Source organism: Aquarana catesbeiana, unplaced genomic scaffold (assembly GCF_042186555.1).
Source record: "Aquarana catesbeiana isolate 2022-GZ unplaced genomic scaffold, ASM4218655v1 unanchor233, whole genome shotgun sequence".
NCBI lineage: Eukaryota > Metazoa > Chordata > Amphibia > Anura > Ranidae > Aquarana > Aquarana catesbeiana.
The window spans coordinates 4005240-4026523 of record NW_027362661.1 but is presented as its reverse complement, the minus strand read 5'-3'; the positions used below and the strand labels follow the sequence as shown (position 1 = coordinate 4026523).

General features: G+C 46.8%; 1 protein-coding gene across 1 annotated transcript in view; it reads right to left on the bottom strand.

Annotated features, from left to right (window-relative positions):
- Nucleotides 1-21284, bottom strand: part of LOC141121832 (uncharacterized) — a 207896-nt gene that overhangs the window by 152423 nt on the left and 34189 nt on the right. Inside the window, 3 exon segments of the mRNA XM_073611548.1 lie at nt 12224-12451; nt 13218-13315; nt 13432-13555. Coding sequence (XP_073467649.1) covers nt 12224-12451; nt 13218-13315; nt 13432-13555 — 450 coding nt within the window.

The window sequence follows — 21284 nt, the reverse complement described above, 5'->3', positions numbered from 1 at the left end:
CTTTGCTCATTCCTCAGCCAGCGAGTGAATCGCCCAGGGTATTTTCTGATGCAGCTGCATCAGTGGGGTTTGTGGCTATATTTGGTGCAGAATGGCTGGCCAGTCGTTGGCCCTTGGAGGTTTTCCGCATGCCCAGGTTTTGCGCAGACTTCGGCATTGTTTGAAGTCTACCCAATTTTGGTGGCAGCTGTCACTTGGGGGCCAGGTTGGTCAGGAAGTTCGGTCATTTTCTTCACTGACATTCTGGCCGCCGCCAAGATTATCAATAAGGGCAGGTTGGGGTCTCTGATCATCATGTCCTTCTTGCGCAGGTTGACTTGGCTGGGGTTGAGATACAAATTCTATTTTCAGGGGAAGTTTATTAGTGTGAATTACAATAGTGCGGTCGATGTCTTAAATTTGATCAATTTTTATTGCAGCACCCGGAAGCAGAGCGGGTGGGCAAGCCGGTTCCTCCATATTCCCTGCTCATCATGGACTAACCAGGCTCTGAATGCAGGCGATCGATTTGGCCAACAAGTCTCTATTCGGCAACGTCAGGGCATGCTCCTAATGAGACGACGGCTGGTGTCCTGGGGTGTTTCCTCCAGATATGGACCAGGGCATCACTGAGCTCCTGAACAGACTGAGGTGAAACCTGGCGGCATCAGATGGACCAAAAACATGCAATATGCCAGAGGTGTTCTATTGGATTTAAGTCAGGCGAGCTTGGGGGCCATTTAATGGTAACAAATCCTTCATCCTAAAGGAACTGGCTGCATACTCTCGCCACATGAGGCCGGGCATTGTTGTGTACCAGGAGGAACCCAGGACTCACTGCACTAGTGTAGGGTTTGACAATAGGTCCAAGGATTTCATCCCGATATCCAGTGGCAGTCAGGGTGCCATTGTCTATCCTGAAGAGGTCTGTGCATCTCTCCATGGATATGCCTCCCCAGACCATCACTGCTCCACCACCAAACCAGTCATGCTAAATGATGTTACAGGAAGCATAATATTCTCCATGGCTGCTCCAGACCCTTTCACATGTACTCAGGGTGAACCGGCTCTCATCTCTGAAAATCACAGGGAGCCAGTGCAGGACCTGCCAATTATGTTGTTCGATGGCAAATGCAAATCAAGCTCCACAGTGCTGGACAGTGACCACAGGGCCCACTAGAGAATGTCGGGCCCTCAGGCCACCCTCATGAAGTCTGTTTCTAAATGTTTGGTCAGAGACATTCACACCAGTGTCCTGCTGGAGGTCATTTTGTAGGGCTCCGGCAGTGCTCATCTATTTTCTCCTTGCACAAAGGAGCAGATACCGGTCCTGCTGATGGGTTAAGGACCTTCTATGGCCCTGTCCAGCTCTCCTAGAGTAACTGCCTGTCTCCTGGAATCTCCTCCATGCTCTTTAGACTGCCTGTGCAACCTCTATAGCAGGGATATGCAATTAGCGTTGCTGTTGCAGAACTTCAAGTCCCATGAGGCATAGCAAGACTCTGACAGCATGACACACAGAGGCAGAGGCATGATGGGACTTGTAGTTTTGCAACAGCTGGAGGTCCGCTAATTGCATATCCCTGCTCTGTAGGGTCCAGGTATCGCCTCATGCTACCAGTAGTGACACTGACCCTAGCCAAATGCAAAACTAGTGAAAAACAGTCAGAATAGATGAGTAGGGAGAAAAAAATGTCAATGGCCTCCACCTGTAAAACCATTTCTGTTTTGGAGGTCGTCCCATTGTTGCCCATCTAGTGCACCTGTTGTTAATTTCATTAACACCAAAGCAGCTGAAACTGATTAACGACCCCCTCTGCTACTTACCTGACCAGATCAATATCCCAGGAATTTCATTGACTTAATGCTATACTCTGATTAAGCTCTGGTTCACATTGATGCAATTTGGCATGTAATTTGTCATGTCAAATCGCATGCCAAATCAGCAGCTATTGCCCGCAATGAAAGCGTCCAAATCGTGCAATGCTGACTTTGTGGCGCCACACCAATAACCAAAAGTAGTTTCTGTACTACCTTTGGCGATTTCAGGTGCGATTTCAATAGACATCTTTGCAGGAAACCACAGAGATGTCTCTGAAATCGTTGGACTGACATTCGGGAGTGAAATTGTGCAAGTTCAGCTAAACTCTCACAATTTCAATCCCACAGCAGCGTGAACCTGGGCTTAAAAGTGTTCCTTTCATTTTTTGGAGCAGTGTATTTACTGCATTTACATCATTGTTTATATTTTACAAAAAAAATGTGTATTTTATTGTGTTTGTTTGCACTAAAGTTCATTAAAGTGTAATTGTTTTCAAAAAGTTTGCATTTGAAAAACTGCTGTAAAAATACTGCGTGACAAAAAATAGCAAGGCCCACCATTTTATTCTCTAGAGCCTCTGCCTAAAAATATACATAATGTTTGGAAGTTCTAGTAATTTTCTAGCAAGAAAATGCTGATTTTAACATGCGGGAGAGAAGTGTCAGAATTGACTGACCACTGCACTCTGTATCCGGGGCTGTATGACATATTCCTGACTACTACACTTCGTACACTGGTAAGATAAATCAGATTCCCAGCACCAGAAAACCAGTGTGGACCTATGCTCATGTACATGCACATATGCTCATTCTTCTGAGCGAAGAAGCAATGTTAGATGTGCTTTGTCACATGTTTGTGTGTGTGCAAGCACGCACACATGCATGTGCACATAGAAATTAGCATGTGCACTTGGCACCCAGTGGCCTAATTAAACTGGTCTGTCACTATCAGCAGTTGCTGAATGGTCTTCAGCTTGTTCTAGAGACCCGATCTGCTGCATCTGCTCATCTGTGTATGACCCGACTTGCCCTTGGACTTCGCTTCTGCTTCAACCTTGTTCACCTGATTACTCTGACCCTGGTGTGTTTACCAGGCTTGTCTTGCCTGCTGCCTCTGTACTGATTTGCCTGGCTATTACTGATCTTGGCCTGTCTCCTGGACTTGCTCTACCTGCTGATTTGGTCCCTGACTGCCTGGCTGTTGCTGACCTCTGCTTGTCTCCTGGTCCTGCGTCAATCTTCTGCTCTGATGCCAAGCTGCTCCTGAATCCTGTCCTGAAGACTGCGACTACCAGCTCTACCCATCAACACCTTCAGGGGTGTTGGGTAGGAGGTTCAAGAGAGGCCCCCACAACATCTTTACCAGGTACATAGCTGAGCTGTAGAAGGTATACTTCGGACCACTGCACTCTGTATGCTGGCCTGCAAAATTGCAGTCCCAGAGTCACCTCCTACCCTTTGGTTGTCCCTAAATGGCCCTTGGTGCCTCCACTGTCACCATACCACCTCACTGAGGAAGCTGACTGGCTCAAAGAAGCACAGATATCTGTATGGAGACCTGCAAGAACTGGAAGGAGAGCCTGAGGAGCTGACTGGTAGACAGGAGGCTCAGTTCTGTTGAGAGAGCGTTGCCTAGGAGACATTCCGATACTCTCCCATCACTCTGCTACCCAGCCAACTTCTTCCTGTGTTATCGTCTGCACTCTGCAAACCCTGGGAGCTGTTCACCTGTTTTTCACTCTAGGACAAGATCCCCAGAAATCCCCACTGTACCCATCTCAGGTCAAGATCCCCAGAAATCTCCACTGTACCCATCTCAGGTCAGGATCCCCAGAAATCCCCACTGTACTCATCTCTGGACAGGATCCCCAGAAATCCCCACTGTACCCATCTCAGGTCAGGATCCCCAGAAATCCCCACTGTATCCATCTCTGGACAGGATCCCCAGAAATCCCCTCTGTATCCATCTCTGGACAGGATCCCCAGAAATCCCCTCTGTATCCATCTCAGGACAGGATCCCCAGAAATCCCCACTGTACCCATCTCAGGTCAGGATCCCCAGAAATCCCCACTGTACCCATCTCAGGATAGGATCCACAGAAATCCCCACTGTACCCATCTCAGGTCAGGATCCCCAGAAAGCCTCATTGTCCCCATCTCAGGACAGGATCCCTAGAAATTTCCACTGTACCCATCTCAGGACAGGATCCCCAGAAATCCCCACTGTACCCATCTCAGGACAGGATCCCCAGAAATCTCCACTGTACCCCTTCTCAGGATCCCCAGAAATCTCCACTATACCCATCTCTGGATCCCCAGAAATCCCCACTGTACCCATCTCGGGATCCCCAGAAATCCCCACTGTACCCATCTCATGTCAGTATCCCCAGAAATCTCCACTGTACCCAGCTCAGGACAGGATCCCCAGAAATCTCCACTGTACCCATCTCAGGACAGGATCCCCAGAAATCTCCACTGTACCCATCTCAGGATCCACAGAAATCCCCACTGTACCCATCTCAGGATCCCGAAAAATCCCCACTGTACCCATCTCAGGTCAGGATCACCAGAAATCCCCTCTGTACCCATCTCAGGCTCTCTCCAGTCACAGTGCTTTTCAGAGGGCATTTGGCAGGTAGTGAGGAGGTGTTATATCGCCCCATCACCACCTGATTTAACCCTACAATGATACACTACCGCATTGCATGCATTGTACATAGTTGTGGCATGGCCCCAGTGTGCGAGTTTGACAAGCGCCCCATCTTCCAGTTATTTTACAGTTCAAGGGCAGAAAAAATGTGTCTCAGACTCCCATTTTTACCATCCCCAAAAAGCCCATCTAAAGGAGACCTATTTAATGAGCAGTTATGCCTATTCCCAGTGCCAGGTGTTTGTTCTCTATAGGTTTACATACTTAAAGACCTTCCCCAGTCCAAAATGAATATTGACCAGATTAAGTTTGGTCCTCCACAACAGTCCTATAGTATAGTGGCCTATAAGAAAAATTAATTGGCCAACTTTTCTCTAAACATTAGAGCTTCCCCTAGCTTCAGCCTGGTTATTACTGTACATTGCTAGGAGGACTATTCATTTAGCTGCTACATATTCCCATCCCCATATGACCTCTGGAAGGTTTTACCCTTTCATGACCAGGCCATTTTTTACTATTCGCCACAGCTCTATTTTAACTGGTAATTGTGTGGTCATGCAACACTGTACCCAAAGTAATTTTATATATTTTATTCAGATAAATAGAGCTTTCTTTTGGTGTTTTTTCCTCACCACTGGATTTTTTTAGTTTTTGCTAATTAACTGAGACTGAAATTTTTGAAAAAAAAAAGTTTAATCTTTCTTCATAAATTTCTATCAGCCATGGAGTATATCTGAGGTGTATATCAGGGTGTGCTTCTTCCCCACATGAGAGCTGTCATGTCCAGCAACATTCATATAGAAGACATTTCCCGCACTCAAGGCACTAATACACCTCGAGGGTTGTGTGGGATCCCTGATGTACAGGAAGACAGGACTTCAGAGAGGAACAATTCCCTCACTCAGGACAGGAATATGGCTTCTCCTCCCGTGTGAGATCTCTGATGTCTGTAAAGATGGGAGATCTGTGAAAAACATTTCCCACATTCAGAACAGGAATACGGCTTCTCCCCTGTGTGAGATCTCTGATGTCTGGAAAGATTGGATGTCTGTGAAAAACATTTCCCGCACTCAGGACAGAGATATGGCTTCTCCCCCGTGTGAGATCTCTGATGTGTGTAAAGATTGGACTTGTCTGAAAAACATTTCCCACACTCAGGACAGGAATACGGTTTCTCACTTGAGTGATACATTTGATGTAGTTGAAGACAGTACTTTTGTGAAAAACTTTTCCCGCACTCGGGACAGGAATATGGCATCACCCCGGTGTGAGATCTCTGATGTTTTTGAAGACTGACCTTATGTGAAAAACATTTCCTGCACTCAGAACAAGAATACATTTTCTCTCCAGTGTGAGATCTCTGATGTCTGTAAAGAGTGGACGTCTGTGAAAAACATTTCCCGCACTCAGAACAGGAATACGGCTTCTCACCTGTGTGAGATCTTTTATGCACATTAAGCTTGGAGTTAGAAGGGAAACACTTCCCGCACTCAGTACAGGAAAACCTCCTATCTGTTGGAAGGACGGCACCGTCCCTCACAGTCTGAGGTTCCTCAGGATAAGAGGAATACGATGGTCCATCTACACTGTGTGGTGCCGGATGGACATTTGAGGTAGTCGGGTTTTCTCCTGGACTATACTGTGTGATGTCCTCATCTTCTACTTTACAGTCTGGAGACAAAGTGAGACAATCCTCTGAGGTTTTCCTCATCTCCCGTCCATCTACTAAAATAGAAATAAAAAGATTATTACTAGACCTGAGCAGATTGGTTCCCCTAAACCAGGACTCCGCCCACATCAGGCAGCTTTGTCTCTGAGGATATTACAATTTCACCCTCAAGGTAACTAGTAAATGGGTCCTCTGATCTCCTACCAGTTCATTTCTTTATTCATGGACCTTAGTCAGAGAGTGAGGAAACGAGAACTGTCTTTTATAGGAGTGACAGTGATGAGGGGATTATAGGATGAGTGTCCCCACCCCCCTCTATCACTAATTGCCGTCTTCCCAACCCAAGAAATACTGCACTTCTTTATTTACAGAGGTGGCTCTCTAATTAGGCGGTCGCCTAAGGCCTTGAGCTTACAGGGACCTTGTGGTCCCCTAATTTGCCTACCATGTGTGTGGGAGAGAATGTCACCTCCTCATAGAAGGTTAGTAGATTGGTTTGGTTCCCTACTGCCAGTCCACTAACCTTCTATGAGGAGGTGAGTTGCCATCTAGATAAAGGAAGGCCCGTAGACGTGGTGTATTTGGATTTAGCAAAAGCATTTGACACAGTTCCCCATAAACGTTTACTGTACAAAATAAGGTCCGTTGGCATGGACCATAGGGTGAGTACATGGATTGAAAACTGGCTACAAGGGCGAGTTCAGAGGGTGGTGATAAATGGGGAATACTCTGAATGGTCAGGGGTGGGTAGTGGGGTTCCCCAGGGTTCTGTGCTGGGACCACTCCTATTTTATTTGTTCATAAATGACCTGGAGCATGGGATAAACAGTTCAATCTCTGGATTTACGAAAGATAGTAAGCTAAGCAGGGCAATAACTTCTCCGCAGGATGTGGAAACCTTGCAAAAAAATCTGAACAAATTAATGGGGTGGGCAACTACATGGCAAATGAGGTTCAATGTAGAAAAATGTAAAATAATGCATTTGGATGGTAAAAATATGAATGCAATCTATACACTGGGGGGAGAACCTCTGGGGGAATCTAGGATGGAAAAGGACCTGGGGGCCTAGTAGATGATAGGCTCAGCAATGGCATGTAATGCCAAGCTGCTGCTAACAAAGCAAACAGAATATTGGCATACATTAAAAAGGGGATCAACTCCAGAGATAAAATGATAATTCTCCCACTCTACAAGACTCTGGTCTGGCTGCACCTGGAGTATGCTGTCCAGTTCTGGGCATCAGTCCTCAGGAAGGATGTACTGGAAATGGAGCGAGTACAAAGAAGGGCAACAAGCTAATAAAGGGTCTGGAGGATCTTAGTTATGAGGAAAGGTTGTGAGCACTGAACTTATTCTCTCTGGAGGGGATATGATTTCAATATACAAATACCGTACTGGTGACCCCATAATAGGAATAAAACTTTTTCGCAGAAGAGAGTTTAACAAGACTCGTGGCCACTCATCAAAATTAGAAGAAAAGAGGTTTAACCTTAAACTACGTAGAGGGTTCTTTACTGTAAGAGCGGCAAGGATGTGGAATTCCCTTCCACAGGCGGTGGTCTCAGCGGGGAGCATCGATAGTTTCAAGAAACTATTAGATAATCACCTGAATGACCGCAACATACAGGGATATACAATGTAATACTGACACATAATCACACACATAGGTTGGACTTGTGTCTTTTTTCTACCTGACCTACTATGAACCGTGGAGCCGTGGGGCCGCATATCCTAATAAGAGCTGCCTTCTCCTGAGCTCCCCTTTCACTTACTGTGTACGGCTGCTTAAACACAGTGCCCCGCCCACCACACACTCTGCCAATCAGAGGTTACATCACAACAGGGCTGCAGCCCTGTATCCAATAAGGGCGCTGCTGATATCTCCCTCCTCACCCACCATGTGTGCCTGGCTCCCCGTGCTGTGTATGTGGCAAGTGCTCAGAGGAGCATGAAGATGTCAGGAGGAGACCAGAGATAACGGGGGTGGTGTGCCTAGGACTGGACACAGGTGAGCTGTGCCACTGCTGCTCATTATCATAGTGGCTACGTACAGCATTGTCTATGGGAGCTGTATAGTGTGTGCTGGGGGCAGGCTCAATCTGTATTAGTACAAAATATTTTACAGCGCACACATTCAAGAATGACATTTCCTGCAAGGCTAGTTATTACTAGAATAGGACCCACTAATTCGGGGTACTTTGTCGCAGTAAGTGGACTTAGCACTATATGACCATATAGTGTGACCAAACCCCCGTATTTTTTTAAATATGTTCAGGTGTTTTTAACTAGCCTTGCAGGAAATGTAATTCTTGAATGTGTGCGCTGTAAAATATTTTGTACTGTTTGTAGGTCTTAAAGCAGCACCATCTTGAATTTAAACGCATTGTAAGGAGTGCCCCCCAAATATGTTTTTGTCAATCTGTATTAGGACACACCTGAAGTGTGGATATGGGGTTGCCACTTCAACTTACTGCTCTCTCATCTATTAGCTATGTGGGCATGAAGAGTTATGTACAGCTTGGTGCCCCCCACCACACCATTTACTTGCCACAGTGATGAAAAAAATGTGCAAGCTCCAGCTCATGTTAGGAGTTTCTGCGGGGCAAAGGACTCTCTACTTACCCCCACATGAAGGAAAGGTGAGTATAAGCACAGTGGGAGAGTCATGTCCGCACAGTCCCTGACCATCTCTTGAATCATGTCCGCACAGTCTCTGACCATCTCTTGTATCATGTCCGCACAGTCTCTGACCATCTCTTGTATCATGTCCGCACAGTCTCTGACCATCTCTTGTATCATGTCCGCACACAGTCTCTGACCATCTCTTGTATCATGTCTGCAGTCTCTGACCATCTCTTGTATCATGTCCGCACACAGTCTCTGACCATCTCTTGTATCATGTCCGCACAGTCTCTGACCATATCTTGTATCATGTCCACACAGTCTCTGACCATCTCTTGTATCATGTCTGCAGAGTCTCTGACTATCTCTTGTATCATGTCCGCACACAGTCTCTGACCATCTCTTGTATCATGTCCGCACACAGTCTCTGACCATCTCTTGTATCATGTCCGCACACAGTCTCTGCCATCTCTTGTATCATGTCCGCACACAGTCTCTGACCATCTCCTGTATCATGTCCGCACAGTCTCTGACCATCTCCTGTATCATATCCGCACAGTCTCTAACCATCTCCTGTATCATATCCGCACAGTCTCTGACCATCTCTTGTATCATGTCTGTACAGTCTCTGACCATCTCCTGTATCATGTCTGCATAGTCTGACCATCTCTTGTATCATGTCTGCACAATCTCTGACCATCTCTTGTATCACATCCACACAGTCTCTGGCCATCTCCTGTATCACGCATGTAGTCTGTGGGGGGGTGGGCTAAAGAGGAGTCAAGAGCAGGAGCGGTGCCAGGATAGGGGTCACGGGAGGAGTCAGATGTTTGTGTACTGTGCAGAGGAGGATATGGGATGAAACCAGAGACGCATTGCTGAAGCCCAGAGAGGACCATCTGACTGAGCCCTGCATGGTGCAACAGAGAGGAGATTAATGACAGCCCTGCAAGACCAGTCTGAGGGGGGTCATTGATGTAAGAGGGGAGTGAAAACAGTAAGGTAAGGATGCACTGATATAAAGATCCCCCTAATATTAGTAGCCCCCCTTACCTTAGTGCATTAACTCTGTGGAAGGTGGTCTGTGGTCACCAGAGTCTTCCCCACATCATAGGTCCTGTTGGAACTCTGCAGACTCTGATGTAAAGGGGAACTCTAACGTAAAGGGAAATACTGTGCACTCTGATATAAGGTGATCTCTGGTCACCAGAGCCCCCCTTACATCAGAGTTCCCCTTTACAAGAAAGTCTACAGTATTCCCCTTTACATCAAAGGTCCCCTTTCACTGTAAGGAGGAATCCTGCAGACTCTGATGTAAGGGGGAACTGTGTGCTGGCTGGGTTCATGTAAATAGAGAAATATGGGTTTTGACTTTTGTTGCTAGTTGCAGCCGCACACATTTTATCTATATTTGTGTGTGGAAAATTATATATATATATATATATATATATACACACACACACACACACACACACACACACACACACACACACACATATACACATACATACATATATACATATACTGTATGTTTAATGGTTAGAGAAAATTCTAGAAACTGTTAATTCATAGTTCAAAGTATTTAAGGCTCCTAATATATGCAATTTAGGCCCCTTTCACACTGCTGTGACTTTAAATTTGCGCGATTTCAGAGAATACCTGGGTAAACTTGAGGTCTATGGACCTATGGACTTTAATTATTTTTCCCATTATGGGCATGAGTGGGGTCTCATGTCCAAGATTTGCCTTAGGCCTCACAAAGCCTAGAGCTGCCTCTGCTTATTTAGTCCACAATTTAGTCATGAATAACAGCGGGGCTGAGCCCCACCAGAGATCAGAGAGAGAGGATGGGGACAGAACAACCAAGATGAAGACTGGACTGATCCTGAAGACCACCATCATTGGGTTATTGACTCCTCCCTCATTATCACTTTCTGTTTAAGGTTCCAAAGTTTGAGGATGTTATCACATTATTATCAACATGTAAAAACCTGTGCTCCAATCAAATCATCAGATATAAAATGTCCAGCTGGTAGAAAATGGGTGCAAAAGAAGTCAGGGGTATGCACTGTACAACATAGGGTATATAGTGCAGGGGTCAGGAGTATGTAAATGTGCAACATAGAATATATCGTGCAGGAGTCAGGGGTATGTAATGTACAATATAAATTATATAGTGTAAGGGTCAGGACTCATAATTTTGGTATTCAGTGGAAGACAAGTTGCAGAGGTCCAACACCGCTGCCTGCCATCTCCTGAGACTGCACTCAATGACTTGGGTCTGAAACTATACAGACATATCCCTCCACCCGGCACAGCCAACAAGTAATCCTTGGAGAATTGTTCTGTCACAGATCTTCCTAGACCAGGTATGGTGAAAATCAACATTTTCTTCTAGCTCAATCTCAGAATCTCCATAAATCCAGTCTGGATACATAAATTGTGTCTGCAGCACAGAGAAGGAAGATTATCTGAGAGAAATACAGGAAGGGAAACACAGCTCAGGAAAGTGACCAGGGGATTACAGGCTGATGTCGCCCAGTCCTTGCCCTACTCTGGACCAATCAGTGAGCAGTATGGGTGGAGGAATGTATTTAGGGTTAATGACTCACCTGTGCTGATCTCTGTAGGAGTGTCCTCCTCTATAAATGTCCCCGTTATTCCATCCTCCTCCATAGACTGCTGATCATCCCTCACATACATCTCTTCTTCTTCTGCTTTCACTTCAAATTCTATATCGATTGGATCTCCACTCTAAATCAAGAAAATGAGAGAGAATATCATCTGTAAAATATAAACTTTATTATTGTGACATCACATAAAAAAAATCCACACATTGTCTCCATGAGTCTGTGTTTTATAACCTCCATCCCACCAACCTTGTAACAGTGAGGAATGGTGTGATCTTCCTGTGTGGAATCCCGGGAATACAGAGGACGGGGACATCTCTCTGGTGGGTTTCTGTAGCTGGATGACTCCACCATGGTGTCCTGGTACAGATCTTTGTGTTCTTTTAGAAACTCTGACTCCTCCATCACCCCATCCTCATCATCCTCCTCTTTTATCTCTTCTTTAACCTCAACTTTAGAATCTCTCAGGTTTCCACTCTGAATATATAATAAAAAATGACATCAGTGGTAACAATGCAGATAATGTACAGATCCTAATGATACTATCAGTAATTGTTCCTCATCTACCTGATGATGGTGAGGGATGGTGCGATATTCCTGTGTGGAATTCCGGGAATACAGAGGACGGGGACATCTCTCTGGTGGGTTCCTGGTATTAGGTGGCTCCATCTTATCCTTGTGTCCTTCTGATAACTCCACCATCACTCCATACTCCTCATCCTCCTCTTTATACTCTTCTTTAACATCAATATTATCATCTCCAAGATTTCCACTCTGAATATAATAAAACATTCATTGTAACAAACATGCTGTGTATAAATCAGAACTACCAATAATTGCCAATCATCTACCTGATGATGGTGAGGGATGGTGTGATCTTCCTGTGTGGAATCCCGGGAATACAGAGGACGGGGACATCTCTCTGGTGGGTTTCTGTAGCTGGATGACTCCACCATGGTGTCCTGGTACAGATCTTTGTGTTCTTTTAGAAACTCTGACCCCTCCATCACCCCATCCTCATCATCCTCCTCTTTTATTTCTTCTTTAACCTCAACTTTAGACTCTCTCAAGTTTCCACTCTGAATATAGAATAAAAATTACTAGGGATGCAACGAAATTTCGGCCGCCGAAACATATTGGCCGAAAATGGCCCTTTCGGCAAAAAGCCGAAAGAGAATTTTTGCCGATGGGAAGGGTGATCTGTCTATCAAAGTGCCCAGACAAGGGGGAGGGGCTGTATGTGACGGCGCGCAGCGGGGAACACACAGCTATTGAAATGAAAGCTGTGATGTTCCCGGCACTGTAATCAAACAGGCGGCAGCAGCTCTCCTCTCCCTTCACTGGCTGCAATGGGGACACAGGCTGCACCACTGGGGGACCCAGGCTGTAATGAGGACACCGGCTGCACTACTGGGGACACTGGCTGCAATGGGGACACTGGCTGGCTGCATCTGACAGGCACTGGTGAGGCTGCATTGGTCTCTTGTATCATGTCCGCAGTCTCTGACCATGTCCCCAGTCTCTGACCATATCCTGTACTATGTCTGCAGTTTCTGACCATCTCCTGTACCATGTCTGCAGTCTATGACATCTCCTGTACCATGTCTGCAGTCTATGACCATCTCCTGTACCATGTCTGCAGTCTATGACCATCTCCTGTATAAAAATATTTTTAAAAACAGTCACTTTCGGTATTGGTTTTCGGGATCAAGAAAGATTTATTTTCGGTATCGGTTTCGGCACCAAAAAACCCATTCGGTGCATCCCTAAAAATTACATCAAAAGGTACCAATGCAGATAATGTACAGATCCTAATGATACTATCAGTGATTGTTCCTCATCTACCTGATGATGGTGAGGGATGGTGTGACCTTCCTGTGTGGAATCCCGGGAATACAGAGGACGGGGACATCTCTCTGGTGGGTTCCCATTACTGGATCCATCTGTAGGAAACACACACACTGACTGAATACATTGTTTCTATGTGTTTATCAGATGATGGGGGATCTAGGTGGACCCTCCGTACTGCTCTCTCCTTTACAATAAAGTCTCCTCTTACCCGGTGATGTGAGGGGCGGCTGATTGTCCATCATGACGTCCTTGTAGAGATCCTTGTGTCCTTCTAAATACTCCCACTCCTCCATGGAGAAATAGACAGTGACATCCTGACACCTTATAGGAACCTGACACACACAATGATACAGTCACCATCCAGACACATCCCTTGTCTGTTACTGGATAATGTCCCAGAATTCCCAGCACCGCTCACCTCTCCTCCATGATCTCTCTGGTGACTTCTAGAATCTTCTTTTTATTTCTCTATTCTATCAGGGAGGGAGGTGGAGGCAATGTGATGGTCATATGATCTCCAGACTTCACAGGAGGAAAACTCTAGATCTGAACACAAAGAGCAAAATCAAATAATATTCCCAGAATCCTCTTCACCTCATCATTCAGGTCTCCATTTTATTAAATCCTCACTTCAGAGGTATAATTTACCCACACAGGACCCCCACAGTACGCAGGTTAAAAGCTTGTAGCAGGCATTCTAATATCATTACATACAACACAGGACCAACAGTCCCACTTTGCTAGTGAGGATACCAAGAGTCCGCCCACATCCTAAGAGCATCAGAAAAAAAAAGCCAGATGGAGGGACATTGGGAGGAGGAGCTGTGAGGTCAGTGTGATGTCATAGGACATATAGACTCTGGATGGAGGGACATTTGGATGGGGAGATTTTAGGGGCCATTTATATGAGGCTCCCATGCAAACCAAATCATTGTTCCTGGGTGTGTCCTACCTCTCCTAAACTGAAGAGTGAACTTTGACCTTTACCATACAGAAATCTGTCAGGAATCTGTGAAAGTAAGCTCTCATGTGATCAGGTGACGTGCGGATGAACGGAGCTCCTAATGGTGGGGATGGATTTTGCTGAGTGCTGGTGCCAAGTTTCCCCCCCCCCCAGGATCACTGCAGGTGTGGAGAAAAGCTGTGTAAGAGGATATGGAGGAGAGATGAGGAGGAGATCCAGGAATCAGGATAAAGGTCAGGACAAGCAACAGACGAGCGCATCCAAGAGATGAAGCCGGGGTCACTACACAGAAAATCAATCCAAGGAAACAACAGGCAGGACGAGGAATAGCAAGAAGGAGCTCAGAGACAAATGAGAATATTGCTCAGCCAATGGGAGATTATCTCAGCATGACTTACATAATGAAGGAGATGAGGGGGAGGGGAGGAAGTCACTTATGGTGACCATAGAGACATGGAAATTCAGCTGGTTCAGCAGGGATCGGTCACATTTCCATCCATGTGTGGTCACTGCCGGATAAAAGTCACTCGATCAGCGGCTGCAGCCAAATAGCTTCATCACTGATCTGTGTATTCTGAGAGCGGAGGAGTAAGGATGAGCTCAGACGTGTTTGCAAGCCGCACGTGCAGAGCCCGCCAGGAAGGTGGCACTGCACAGCGCTAATCACAGGCAGAGAGACATTTCTCGATCTCTGCAGCTGCGGAACAGGAAAATGTCTCACTACCTGCGATTAGCGCTGTGCAGTGCCGACTTCCTGGCGAGTTCTGCACGTGCAGCTTGCAAACATGCTCATCCTTATTGAGGAGCGCCCCCATTGTCAGAATACAGTAGTGCAATGGGGAGGATTTCTCCACCCCCCTCCAATGTGCGGATGGGCGAATCAGTTCAGTTTTTTTTCACTCAACCCGCTGGTTGAACGATATAATGGAAAATTGAATACTTACCTTTCCGTAATTTTCCTTTCCTGGTGCCTATCCATGGCAGCATACGCATGGTTGGTTGAGCCACCCCCCGCCAACCCACAGGACCATTATAACTCTATAAAAGAGAGTGATGCGCCCCCCCCCCCTTAGTCTCGTAACTAGACTCAATTCAGCCACAAGAATTAGAACAAAGGGAGGGGAATATGCTGCCATGGATAGGCACCAGGAAAGGAAAATTACAGAAAGGTAAGTATTCCATTTTCCATTTTCCTGGTGCCTTCATGGCAGCATACGCATGGTAAAAAACTTGCTTCCAGGGAGGGAATGCTGAAGAAAACAGAATTTTTTTATTGACTATTACGAAACAGAAAATTGTAATGTTTTCCTCCCAAAATCCCCGGAGGTGAGACTAGCTGGATCTAAGCTGTAGTGAGCCATAAATGTGGAGAACGAGGACCAGCTTGCTGCTTTGCAGATTATCTCAGGGGAGACCTTTGCCAAGGCTGTCCATGAAATCCCTCTTGTCAAGTGTGCATTCATTTCCTGAGGATTAGGAAGCCCACTAGCCCGGTAAGCCCTGTGTATAATCCGCACAATCCATCCCGCTATTGTGTGCTTCGATGCTGCTTGCCCTTTCCTTGCAGCACTGGGAACTACAAATAATCTTTCGTCTTTCCGGAGGTGTGGAGTAGCAGAGATGTAGGACTTTAAGGCTCTTGCTACATCCAAAGGCTGATACACAGACCAGGTTTTTTTCTGTACTTGGAGGAATAGAAAAATTGAAACCGAATGCAGCCAAAACATCTAAGGACTGATTAACTCCAGGTTATGGGCATAGCCTTCCCTGCATCCTGGTTTCCTTTGCGGAGGATAGTGAGCCATCCACGGTCTGAGGAAGAGTCCAAACGGTGTCCCCTTCTCAAGAAAGGCCCCGACCGGGTTAAGGTCACAAGTTCTTTAAGCTTGCCATTTGGTAAGCGCCCATTTTATACTTAACACTGTGGTGTGGTGAAGGTCCATCCAGTTCCACTTTATTTGCCTATCAAGGGGCTCAGTTGCCCGGTTTATCCATTGCACTTTGAAGATTTCCTTTCGCCTATTGGACTTTATTTGGCACTTGATTGTTTTGGACTTTTATTTATCACTATTCATTATTTGTGATTTATTTATATTTTAAATTATAGCGCTGCTTTCTTTTGTTTATTTATTTCTTGCTACATCCAATTTGTGCAGTTTTGAGGAATTCTGTTCTTCCCGGAATGCTGTCAGGACCCATTCCTGATTGGAGTGATATGTGGAAAGGACCTTAGGTTCGAATTGATGGATAGGCTGAAGGACAACCCTGTCTGGATAGAAAACGATATAAGGATCTCGAGAGCCGAGGGCTTGAATTTCTGAGACTCTGCGCCCTGATGTAACAGCTACTAGAAAGGGCGCCTTCAGTGTGATGTCTTCCAAAGAGCAGCCTTCCGTAAGCGCAAAGGGGGGTGCTGGAAGAAAATTTAGCACTATCGGTAAGTCCCATTTGGGGTATAGACTTCTTCTTGGTGGTTTTAGCCTTATTGCCACCCTTAGAAAGCGTTCTACCAGAGGATTTAGGGCCCATCTGGTATCCGTGAGAGCGGAGAGGGTCGAGACGTGCACCTTATGGGTATTAAGGCCTAATCTTAAATCTAGGCCTGACTGGAGAAATTGCAGCACGTTCTGAACCTCCGGTCTTAGTGGGTCAAACTGCTCTCTTTGTGCTAATTTGAGAAATTTCTGCCAAATCCTGTAATAGGTATTGCTTGTGGAGGCCTTCCTTGCCTGAAGCAGAGTTTTGATAACTAGGCTGGAACACCCTACTTCTTCCAATCTCCTCCTCTCAACTTTCAGACCCTTAAATGCGGATGCGGATGCACAAAGTCTCCCCGAGACAGAAGGTGTGGGAGAGGGACAGGTTCGCAGAGAGACAGATGAATCAGCAGGGTGAACCATGGCCTCCGCAGCCAATAAGGGATTACTGAGAACACGATTAGTCTCTCCTTGCTGAGTCGGTGGAGAAAACTTAGGATCATAAGGACTGGAGGGAAGGCATAGGCCAAGGGGAAATCCCATGACTGAGCTAGCGCATCCACCCCTGCTGACGTCCGGCAGACATATATTGAGAAAAAGAAAGGCATCTTGGTGTTCAGAGGCGAGGCAAAAAGGTCTATTTGGGGGTGACCCCATTGTTGACAAATCCAATCGAACACTGTCTGATTCAAAGACCACTCGTTGTTGTCGGCCATATTCCTGGACAATAGATACGCTTGGTGATTCTGAAAGGCTGGTATGTAGGCCGCTCTGAGGTTCAGCAGGTTCCCCTCTGCCCATGACAGAATCGGCTCCACTTCCTGCATTAGGAATCTGCTGTGTGTGCCGCCCTGGTTTTGCACATAGGCCACCGCCGCTCTGTTGTCCATATGTATCAGAGGTGATTTCCCTCAGAGAGGGGGCCAGAAGAGATATGGCCATCAAGGCTGCTCTCAGCTCCAGCACATTGGATACTACGTTGCTGGTGTCGGACCGCCATCTTCCCTGGACCATGTCGGATCCGCAACGAGCGCCCCAGCCTAACTGACTCGTGTCAGACGTAAGAATGGTCCAGGAGATGGGACCAAGATGGCAGTGATTGCGGAGGCTTTGGTGCCTTGTCCACCACCAGAGGCCCACAGAGAGAAAAAAAAAAAAAGGAGAGAGAAAGAGCAAATAGCGTGTCAGCATAGAAAAAGAAAATGCAGCACACTCACCCTTTAAAAGGTATGTAAACAAACACGTCCTACCTTGGGTATTCTCCATGCTGGCTCCTCTGGGCAAGCAGAAAAGCAGGTAGGAGGCAAGACAGCAACCATTTTCCCCTGCTCCCCCACCTGTTTAAATAAAGTGAGGGCAAAATCAGCTGTGTGGAACAACCAAGATGGCCGCTCCTGCACTTCCTGCTACCCATCCAGGAAGAAAAGGAAGAGTGCCCACAGCTATCACACAGGCTGCAATTACAGAGACAGCACCTCTACCTACAGAGTAGGAGAAAACAGAGGAAGGGAGTCTGGCAGTAAGATAAGGCAGGACAGATCTGCTGTGGGGACCAAATGGTGAGTCCCACATACACTGCCCCAAAAAGATCCACAGAAACACGGGCTCCGCCACTCCTAAGCACATTTACCAGCCCAAGTGGCGGGACCTCATCCCAGGAGACAATGAACCTGAATGGCAGCATCCATTTCTTTGGGTGAGGCGGGGCTGACAAATCCATGATCCTGTGTGGCCTTGAGGGCGAGGGGGGCGTTGCTCTCTTTTATAGAGTTATAATGGTCCTGTGGTTTGGCTGGGGGTGGATCAACCAACCATGCGTATTCTACCATGAAAGGCACCAGGAAAACTGAACCATGTATGGCCAGCTTTGGAAGCAAGATATATTAACCACTTGCCGACCAGCAGCCATCATTATACTGCAGCAGGTCGGCACGATCCCACAAACCGTCGTAGCTGTACGTCGGTCCCTTTAAGCGGGATAGCAGGCGCGTGCGCTGCACAGCGAGGGTGCCGGTGCTCGTGACCGGCGATCGTGATGACCACCGGCCACGAGCGATCGCGGGCTTGAGAGGCAGAACAGGGATGTGTGTGTGTAAACACACACACATCTCAGTTCTGTGGGGAGAGAGAGATCGTGTGTAAGGATGAGCTCCGGTGTGTTCGCACGGCCCACGTGCAGAGCCCGCCAGGAAAGTCAGCACAGTGCTAATCACAGGCATTGAGACATTTCCCAATGCGCGGCTGCAGAGATCGGGAAATGTCTCACTGCCTGTGATTAGCGCTGTGCTGACTTCCTGGTGGGCTCTGCACGTGGGCCGTGCGAACACGCCTGAGCTCATCCTTAATCATGAGTTCCTACGAGCTGGGAACCACGATCTCTCATCTCCTATAGTCACTCCCACCCCCCACAGTTAGAACACACACCCAGGGAACATAGTTAACCCCATGATCGCCCCCTAGTGTTTACCCCTTCCCTGCCAGTGACATTTATACAGTAATCAGGGCATTTTTATAGCACTGATCACTGTATAATTGTCAGTGGTCCCAAAATAGTGTCAAAAGTGTCCGATGTGTCCTCCATAATGTCGTAGTTTCAATAAAAATCGCAGATCGCCGCCATTACTAGTAAACAAAAATAATAATAATAAAAATGCCATTAATCTTTCCCCTATTTTGTAGACACTATAACTTTTGCGCAAACCAATCAATATAGGCTTATTGCAATTTTTATTACCAAAAATATGTAGAAGAATACATATCTGCCTAAACTGAGGAAAAAAAGTGCTTTTTTAAAAAAAAATTGGGGCTATTTATTACAGCAAAAAGTACAAAATATTGTGTTTTTTTTCAAATTTGTCGCTCTTTTTTTGTTTATAGCAAAAAATAAAAACCGCAGAGATGATCAAATACCACCAAAAGAAAGCTCTATTTGTGGGAAAAAAAGGACGTCAATTTTGTTTGGGTACAACATCACACAACCGCGCAATTGTCAGGTCAAGCGACGCTGTGCCGAATCGCAAAAAATGGCCTGGTCATTGAGCAGCCAAATCTTCCGGGGCTGAAGTGGTTAATCATGAACTGATCCCCCCGAAGGGGTTAATCTACCTATTACCTCCTCTGCTGTCAAATCAAGCAGTGTCTTCTCTCTACGTCCCTCCAAATGGAATGTCTGCCAGTACCTGACATCACTTCCTGTCTGTATTCCATAGAGACTTCCTGTCTTGATAGAGGTGAGATCACCACCTTGTGGAGCTCAGAGGAACTGCAGCCCAGAGAAACATCTTGTAGTGTGAACATGTCCTTGTGCTGTGTGTGTGTGTACTGTATATCCTTCCCCTTTCTCTCCTCCCTGAGTGTGTATGAAGAGGCGGAGCTCTGAGTGTGTATGAAGAGGCGGAGCCCTGAGTGTGTATGAAGAGGCGGAGCCCTGAGTGTGTATGAAGAGGCGGAGCTCTGAGTGTGTATGAAGAGGCGGAGCTCTGAGTGTGTATGAAAAGGCGGAGCTCTGAGTGTGTATGAAGAGGAGGAGCTCTGAGTGTGTATGAAGAGGCGGAGCTCTGAGTGTGTATGAAAAGGCGGAGCTCTGAGTGTGTATGAAAAGGCGGAGCTCTGAGTGTGTATGAAGAGGCGGAGCTCTGAGTGTGTATGAAGAGGCGGAGCTCTGAGCGTGTATGAAGAGGCGGAGCTCTGAGTGTGTATGAAGAGGTGGAGCTCCTGAGTGTGTATGAGGAGGCGGAGCTCTGAGTGTGTATGAAGAGGCGGAGCTCTGATGTGTATGAAGAGGAGGAGCTCTGAGTGTGTATGAAGAGGCGGAGCCCTGAGTGTGTATGAGGAGGCGGAGCTCTGAGTGTGTATGAAGAGGTGGAGCTCCTGAGTGTGTATGAGGAGGCGGAGCTCTGAGTGTGTATGAAGAGGCGGAGCTCTGATGTGTATGAAGAGGAGGAGCTCTGAGTGTGTATGAAGAGGCGGAGCCCTGAGTGTGTATGAAGAGGAGGAGCTCTGAGTGTGTATGAAGAGGCGGAGCCCTGAGTGTGTATGAGGAGGCGGAGCTCTGAGTGTGTATGAAGAGGCGGAGCTCTGAGTGTGTATGAAGAGGTGGAGCTCTGAGTGTGTATGAAGAGGCGGAGCTCTGAGTGTGTATGAAGAGGCGGAGCTCTGAGTGTGTATGAAGAGGCGGAGCTCTGAGTGTGTATGAAGAGGCGGAGCTCTGAGTGTGTATGAAGAGGCGGAGCTCTGAGTGTGTATGAAGAGGTGGAGCTCCTGAGTGTGTATGAGGAGGCGGAGCTCTGATTGTGTATGAAGAGGCGGAGCTCTGAGTGTGTATGAAGAGGCGGAGCTCTGAGTGTGTATGAAGAGGCGGAGCTCTGAGTGTGTATGAAGAGGCGGAGCTCTGAGTGTGTATGAAGAGGCGGAGCTCTGAGTGTGTATGAAGAGGCGGAGCTCTGAGTGTGTATGAAGAGGCGGAGCCCTGAGTGTGTATGAAGAGGAGGAGCTCTGAGTGTGTATGAAGAGGCGGAGCTCTGAGTGTGTATGAAGAGGCGGAGCCCTGAGTGTGTATGAAGAGGCGGAGCTGTGAGTGTGTATGAAGAGGCGGAGCTCTGAGTGTGTATGAAGAGGCGG